The following is an 8538-nucleotide window of genomic DNA, read 5'->3' on the forward strand; positions in this document are numbered from 1 at the left end:
AGGGACTCTGATGTGTTAGTATGGTGCATTTACATAAACAAAATGGACTTAAAAAATTGAAAATCAGACTCCTTAGAGGGTCTGTTAGTACAACCAAAAGCCAAAAAAGACTTTGTAGTAAACCAAAATATTACAATTAACTTTCATTAACTAAAAACAGTGCCACTATGGCTAAGCCTATACTCTGTGAATCTGGGGTTACACCATGTTTACCTTACCTGACCAACATTGTCGCCATGATAACCCTGCTTTGTTGTCAAATTTAAATTAAATTGGACCATAATTCACAAAGTCATCATGCTGTATTGAAGAAGAAACTGGCGATTGAGACCAAAAATTCATCAGGAAAGTGTTTAATAAATCAAGTGAGAAGTAGGGTCACTTTCTCATAGACTTCCATACAATCAGAAGTATCTTTGGAGCCAGTGAAGTCTCCCTCTGATGGCCATTAGTGAGAATGCAGGTTTAATGCACTGCATTGGCTTCACTTTTCAGACACGGAACTATTTAATGCAGTTAAGCAAATATAAAGGCAAGATTTCTCATGTGCTTCCTTTCAGTACAAATCAGTTTGTTTTGTTATATAACATTGATTATACTTGTTAGTGCTATTAATCATCTTTTGTGAACAGACTGCCTGTGTTGAGAGTAATTGTGTTGTTTATTTGTTTTGCTTTTACCACATTCTATTGTAACATCTGGTTCATTAAGTGGGTATAAGAATTTTTGTGCAACTACAGAGTAGCTTCCTTGGCTCTATCCTGTTCCTTCCTGTCCCCATTTTACCTCTTCATTGTGAGGAAGCATCGTAAAACACAGCAGTGCTAAACAGTGATCTAATAAGTCTTGTGATGTTTCATACCCAAAAAAGCACATGTGTAATTGATAATGTTAATAAAGACTGCATCCCATTTAGATGCTATTGTGCACACTGACTCAATGAGACACATTAACAATCTTTAATGTTATTAGTTCCACCTGTGCTTTTTCTGCTATGACAAGTCAAAGTATTAGTGGAGAAACAGGCCTGTGTGATACAAGTTGGTAAGCTAGGAACATCTGCATGACTTTAAAATAAAATGTATATTTGTCCAGACACTATGGGGGGAAAATATGCATTTTTTGATAGAACTGTAAAGGGAAGGTAAGAAAATGAAATCCTAAACTCCTTAACAGTCTGCAGTCATATGTTTACAGAACAAAACTGAGAATCTTGGCAACTAAATCAGGGTTCAAATCTGCTTTCATGTTATGTTTTGTGTATGAGACTGATGGCTGTTTTATTTATGTGACAACCTCCCCATTTCATTCCATCTGGCACTCCCACCATCTATTCCAATGACCATAAATAAAATCTTAATAGGACTGTCAGGATCCAGGCTCATACATCAACATCTCATCACTTCCAGAAAGACAAAATACAGGATCACACTCAGACATGCCACCATTATGTCAGATCCAAAGTGACACATCTCTGCCCACCTGCTTCTGCTTTAAAGCAATATATGTCACATCATGGCTACACCTTTACCCTCCTCCTGTGCCTCTACAAATACCCACTTTTTGTTGTCTATTGTCCTTCACCTTGCTGATTCCCTCATTAGCCTTCTGCAACCTCCTACCTACCTCACCAGCTGCACCCAGTTGGCTCATTAGTGTCTCTGAGCCTACAGAGGCAATCCTTTTTGCCTTTTGGCACATCATGTAAGCTGCCCCAGTGTGGTTGTTGTTGTTCCAGCTGATACTGTTTTTGTTACCTGTCTGCCTTTCTGTTACATATGTCCCATGTTCTAGCTTTAGTTAGTTTTTTTCTCCCACATTAAGTAAGCCCTGCTGAAAAAACAGTATGCTCAAATAACTCATCTAGAATCCTAGATTTAAGGGGTATTTTAATCAAGCATTATATTTCACATTTGATTTGTGCTGTAACTGACGTGCTCTATGTTCTCTGTAACTTATGGTATTTACATTATCTTTCCTTTGTCATTCCCTAAAGTCCTCTTTCTGCAAGAGTCATTATGTTGATTTTTGTTTTCCTCTGTGACATTTTCCTCTCAGCTCTCCCTCATTTCTGTCTCTGCCTGTCTTGTGCCTCTCTGCAGTAACACAGATGTTCATACGGTAGCTTCTCTACTGAAGCTGTATCTCAGAGAGCTGCCGGAGCCCGTCATCCCCTTCCACAAATATGAGGAGTTCCTGGCCTGTGCTAAGCTCCTTGGAAAAGACGATGAAATGGTAAGAAAGAGTAGTTGATGAGTATTTTTCTTTGTTTCCCAACATAAAGTGTGATTTAAATATTCTTTAAGTTATAAACATACAAACAGAAGAGATCTTCCAGAGATGGTCTCTCACTGCCGAGATGTCCATGCTCTGCTCTGCTGTTCCTCACACGATGACTTCTAACATCTAAATTGGTTTTCTCTTTCACCATAAGGCATGCTTCTTTTAATACCTCAAATACAGAATAGAGCTGCCACTCCTTTTATAAACCTCAAAACTAGAAGCTACTACTAAAAACAAACACACTGTTGCTTACAGTAGTCATTAAAAGCATCTCATAAAGACATAAGAATAGTACAGTAGTCATTAAAAGCATCTCATAACGACATAAGAATAGTATCTTTATCTGATTATAGAGTAGATATATACAATTACATACTTCACATACCTCAGAGTGATCAAAATAATTTAATACCACCACTTACATGAAAAGTTTTTATTTGCCTGATGAAGTGCTGAATGAAATGCATTTCTCTTATCAGTGCCAATAAAAAGATATATTTAAATGGGCTAGTTATGCAGTTACTACCACAAATATATATATTCATGTTTTCATTTCAGTCTTCTTTAAATCTTTTTCACTGATTTGCTTTGTTTTTGTTTTGTCTGTGCGTGTGATTTGTTATATCTGATGAGCTATAGTGTAATGGTAGATTACAACTTGTAGTATGAACTGACATAAGTTAGTGTTTTTGATTAAACTGAAAAAAGTTACCAAATAAGTGTGCATCATCTCTAGGGTGTGAAGGAGTTGAGAAAGCTTGTGGAAATTCTACCTCCAGTGAACTACAACCTTCTCAAATACATCTGCAGGTATTCATTGATCATTAAAGTGTGAATTTCAAATTTTGACCATTACTAAATAGTGACAAGGTTAATATTTTCTTGTCCCCCAGATTTCTTGATGAAGTCCAGTCATATTCTGGAGTGAATAAAATGAGTGTCCAGAACTTGGCTACTGTATTTGGGCCAAATATCTTGAGGCCAAAGGTTGAGGATCCGGTTGCCATTATGGAAGGTCAGTATTCAAGCTTTCTGAGATTTAGTTTTAATGCTGAACTAAAGTGAATGGTTTAAAAATAAATGTCATGATGTATGGTCTCATGTTGGCAGGTACTGTTCTGGTCCAGCAGCTCATGGCTGTTTTGATTGGCCAACAAGATGTGCTATTCCCTCAAGATGAGGACAGCCCCACAGCCCTCGAGCTTGTCAACAACAACATCGATTTAGCACGGCGACAAGCTACCACAACTACCTCCACCATCGCTACGATATCCCAAAACGCTGAGAACAACAACACACATGTGGTGCGGCAGTGTGTTTGGGAAGCACCTGAGTCTCCTTCTCACCGCCAGCATGTAGACAACAGTGGCTCCCCGCGGTCAGCAAGCCCTCGTAATGGGGTCATAGGACGCTTTGACATCACCCGTAGTCCTCCACTGACTGTTAAAAAGAACCCAGCATTCAGTAAAGGAAGTGGGATTGTTACAAATGGCTCATTCAGCTCATCTTCACCTTCCTCAGACCCCAACCAAGAAAAGAGTCCGACTTTGAGTGGAGGTGGGAGTTTACCGGTGCGTCGCAGTGGGACATTAAAAAGCTCAGGCACAAAAATGGGCACCAGTGGAGTGACGAGTGGAAGTAGCCCTGGAGGAAATGGCAATGGAGCTGTGCGCATGGGCATTTCCGGCACTGATGTGGTCACAGGAAGTCTTAACTGCCGCAACAGTCTTTGGGTACCAAATGGCTGCGTCACATTACGGGAGAACAGCAAAGCACGTGACTACTCCAATGGGGATCAAACATCCAATCAGAACCGTCTGTCCACATATGACAATGTCCATTTAAACCATCAGAACCTGCAGCAGCAGAACCAGATCACCACCACATGTCTGAACAGCAGCTGCGAGGACAAGCAGAGCGTTGACAGCGCTACCTGGTCCACCTCCTCCTGCGAAATCTCCCTTCCTGACAACTCCACTTCCTGTCGCTCCTCTACTACCACTTGCCCTGAGCAGGACTTTTATGGCGGTCACTATGATGACCTGGACGGACCAGCCCAAGATAATGACCCCCCTCATTCTGGTGTAAGAGGAGAAGGGGAGGGCAGGAACAGCAACAGAGAAGCAGGTGGAGATGGAACAGGAAGGAGTAGTCGGGGCACAAGCAGTAGTGATAATAGTGATGGTTTCACTGTTGGTAATGGAACTGGCAACCACAGCGCTCTGCACAGCTTAGTAGCCAGTCTTAAACAGGAGATGCATAAGCAGAAGACTGAGTATGAAGCCAGGATAAAAAGGTAGGGTTCTGTGAAAAATCGTGTTTCTGATGACAATAGAAAGACAATCATCCCCAAATTGCACCTAGCAGATCATCTTAGATATTCTTGATTGATATTTTCATTGACTTTATTATTATTTTAAGTAGTGTGATTATTATTATTATTAAAGAGAGAGAACAGATACTAACAAAACTACACCCCTTACATTTTGCCAAGGACATGCCTTACTTGAAATGGTCCTCTCCCTACATTCTACAGTGTCTTGTGTGTCACTTCCATGATATGAAGGGTAATCTGTATTGGTTCTGAAATGCAGGGTTTATTTTAAACTCTCTAATTGTTTAGAAAAGGTTGTCCCTTGAAAGCGCATTAATTAACGCTTTTCTTTATTATGTACAAAAACTAAAGTATCAAGTGTAAGTACAAGTGGTTTTACAGGGGGGTTATGTGCTGGACTATTTCTTGGCTGGTTGCCTGATGATAACCTCATGTTGACTAATTGGTGAGGTTTAAAGGATTTAACAGACAGTATTGTAAACAGATATACGAGTAACATTTCAGGGTAATGCCATTACAAGAAATTATGACTTCAGCTGCAGTATGTCATTCATTAAATTTATTCAAAATTAATAACAGCTGTTTCCCTCCTTGCCTTGCCTTTGAAGTATATACTCTCAGATGAGCCATTGCCAACCTCCTAATCCTCTGTTGTCCTCCTTTGCAGCTTGGAGCAGCGTAACCTGGAGCTGGAGACAGAGATGGTGAGCCTCCATGAGGAGCTGGACCAGGAGAGGAAGAAATACACCATGGCGGAGATCAAACTGCGCAATGCTGAGCGCGCCAAGGACGATGCCGAGCGGCGAAACCAGATGCTGCAGAAAGAGATGGAACAGTTTTTCTCCACGTTTAGTGACCTCACCGCAACTGGCAATGCCACTGCCACCGAACCCCGGCGACCAGATTGTAACAACACCATCTGGATACAGTGAAGGAGGGCGGGAAATGTGGGTTGTTAAATCTTTACAAAATGCCAGTAAAGACTGGAAATGTACATTATGGGGGCTCCAAACAGGATTTGGCTGCTGTTTGTAGAAGACATGTTGGGAAGTTATATTGCAGTGGTTAATTTAAAAATGGGAGGTGCAGGGCTAATGCAAGCCACCTGTATAAATGAAGACATCACCTGGAGTGATGTCATTATCTGTAAATACAGCATTATTTAAACCGCTCTCAGACACACTCCAACCTACTCAGAAACTGTAGTGGTACGCACTCATCTGACTAGGCAATGGAGTAAAGGGACAGTACATCACAGTCTACAATGATATACAGTACTATTGTTTTATCGTAGCTCCTTGAGACAGATAGGAAAGAAGGAAAAACATGTAAAAAGGTTGTGTTCAGTTCAGTGGAATAAAAAACAGCCTTAGACCTGAAAACAGTTCAAGACCATGCAAAACCAGTCTTTATTCATTTTTACAATCTAACCAAAAACATCTTATTGGTCCATATAGTTCTGTATCTACTCATGTACATAGACGGAAAAAATGCAGAAGAATCAATGTCGTATGTATGTAAAGAGAAATGAAAGTAATACTTAAATGTTTATCTGATATTTAAACAAGTTATCAATGTGTGATATTTTATATTTTTCCTTGCACTTACGTGTCTGTTTAGTCTCAGCAAGGTGGTACTGAATGTGTCTGTCAGTCAATGTGTGTACCATTTAAATTGGAGAGTATACTGTATATGTGCCTGTGCTTCTGTGCTGTTAACATTTACCCCATGACCAAAAAAAAAAGAGTACTGTAAATATTTTATAGATAAGCGTAGACACTACTTGTTAGTCTGCACTGTGGTTTGAAACATATTCAAAAGGATATGGCACGTATGGTAGTAGATCGATTCTGAGTGAGGAATGTTTTGTAGCTTGTAAAAATACATTTTAAGACCTGCACGATGGGTCGGTGCATAAACGTAAAAATAAATGTCTGTCGTGAATTCAGAATTTCGGGTGACAAATTGTACTCTCCTCATTGAGAGATATGTAGCTTTTGTCATTCTATAAATGTTCTTGGGAAGTACAGTTAACAATCTGCCTTTGAGCTTTTGAGATGCCAGTTTTGTAAATATTTTCTTGTAGTCCTGTGACAAGTTATCCACCTGACACAACTGGTTTTCATCCTGATCTAGCATGAAAAGACGAGCTGAAGGTACAAAGTACCAACACATAGTTGTGTTTGTGGGTCATTTCTGTGAAAAAAGGGGATAGCATCAAGTGTGTAGTAAGTGGTGTGTGCATGATGGTGCATGAGTCCATAAGGGTTGATGTACATTAAATGAATGTCTTTAAAGTGACTGCATAGTGGTGCAGTCTGCAGAATGAGTGTACTTTATGTAGCTTTAAACCAAACGTCTACACACAATGTGGATTTTCCAATGGGTACAAAACAGGACACACCTGAATTCAGACTTGGGCTGTCAAAAGAAGTTTGTGTGCACCAGCCTGCTACTGGCTACTTTTCCTCTGAAGGCCAGGTCTCATTTAAACCTGCTGCTGGTCATTGCAGGACATCTGGAATGTGCACATGGAGAAGAAAAAAAGTGCCTGAACAATTGAAGGAGGGCGGGGAGTTTGCACTTCTCATTTTGCACCCTTCACCGGGAAATAAAAGGCTTAAGCAAAACTGACAGTGTCACCTCGTTCTGTGAATTCCACACAAAAGAGCAGATTACAGACAGAAGGCAAGAGGGAAAGGAGGACTGGGACAGTGGAATATTTTCACAACATGATACTTGATATACAAAGAACTTTAAAAAATGACTATATGAATAAAAATGCATTTTCATGTGAGTCTCCCTTTGTTATTATTGAGTGTATCTTGAAGGTTTTAACACACAATACATAGGGGGGAGATACAGCATTTGGTTCAAACTAATTAAATCGAATATAGTTTATTTAAATATATTGAATAGGTCTCTAAACATTGCTTGTTTTGTGTGACCAATAGTTAAAAATTCAATTTAGTGATATAAACAGAGAAAATTAGCAAATTGTCACATTGAAAGCCTAGAACAATCACAATCACACTATCTTATTACAATTGTTGTTGATTAATTTTCTAGAATACATTATTTGGCATGAGATTAACTTGTTAGGCAAAGAGATTTTTCAAGGCAAGTTTTTCTAAGTCCTAAACATTTTAATGATCCAAACAGTCAATAAATGATAGGTTAGGTAATAGGTATAAGGATCTATTTTTACAGGAGAAAAGTGAATGTTGGATATGGATTGTAACACTCCAGTCCTTTGATATGGAGGTTTACTCCATATCATTTGGATCTATAACTTGATTAATTGTAAATCATTTAGAAAATAAAACTCTAGGTATTATTCAGTCATAGGAGGTTGCAACCAACAATTATTTTTATTAACAAGAGGTCTGACAGTTATTGTCTTGAATAATAGTGTATACAATTACAGAAAATAGTGAAAATGTTGAGTTTATTATCATGGAAAACTCACAAATATTCACATTTTATAAGTTGTTGTTTTTTGTTAGTGTACTAGCCTTTATATATAGTTGGAGTCAATAAGGATACATGCTGCAGGGACTTGCAACTTTACCTACAACAGCCTGATAAACAATCAGAAATATTATAGTGTTATATTTCCCAGCACAAATTTGGACGTAACACTTCAGTGGGGAAGATCAATACACAAATTAATCCTGCAGCAAATGTTTTTAATGATTCTGCCTGAAAATCTGTTAATGTTTGCCAGCCTTCAGAGTGAGATACAGATACTGAATTAGAGCGTAGGAGGGACTCACTGTCACTCTGACAAATTGGACAGATGGTTCCTTTGGAGAAGAAAGCCAGAAATAAATGTACAAATAATATGGCCACATGCATGTAACACACACAAAGTACACCATTTTCCAAGATCAAAGGTTTTGTTTATTTTCAATCACATA

The 8538-nt window shown here is 38.9% G+C and overlaps 1 protein-coding gene across 1 annotated transcript in view; it reads left to right on the forward strand.

Moving 5' to 3' along the window:
- Window positions 1-5960, forward strand: part of arhgap24 (Rho GTPase activating protein 24) — a 68610-nt gene extending 62650 nt beyond the window's left edge. The window contains exons 6-10 of the mRNA XM_053339633.1: window positions 2103-2235; window positions 3020-3093; window positions 3177-3298; window positions 3394-4579; window positions 5286-5960. Of these exons, the coding sequence (XP_053195608.1) occupies window positions 2103-2235; window positions 3020-3093; window positions 3177-3298; window positions 3394-4579; window positions 5286-5550 (1780 nt within the window). The 3' untranslated portion in view covers window positions 5551-5960. The remainder of the gene's footprint in view (window positions 1-2102; window positions 2236-3019; window positions 3094-3176; window positions 3299-3393; window positions 4580-5285) is intronic.
- Window positions 5961-8538: the final 2578 nt, after the last annotated feature.

The sequence above is a fragment of the Scomber japonicus genome, chromosome 19 (genome assembly GCF_027409825.1).
Source record: "Scomber japonicus isolate fScoJap1 chromosome 19, fScoJap1.pri, whole genome shotgun sequence".
Lineage (NCBI taxonomy): Eukaryota > Metazoa > Chordata > Actinopteri > Scombriformes > Scombridae > Scomber > Scomber japonicus.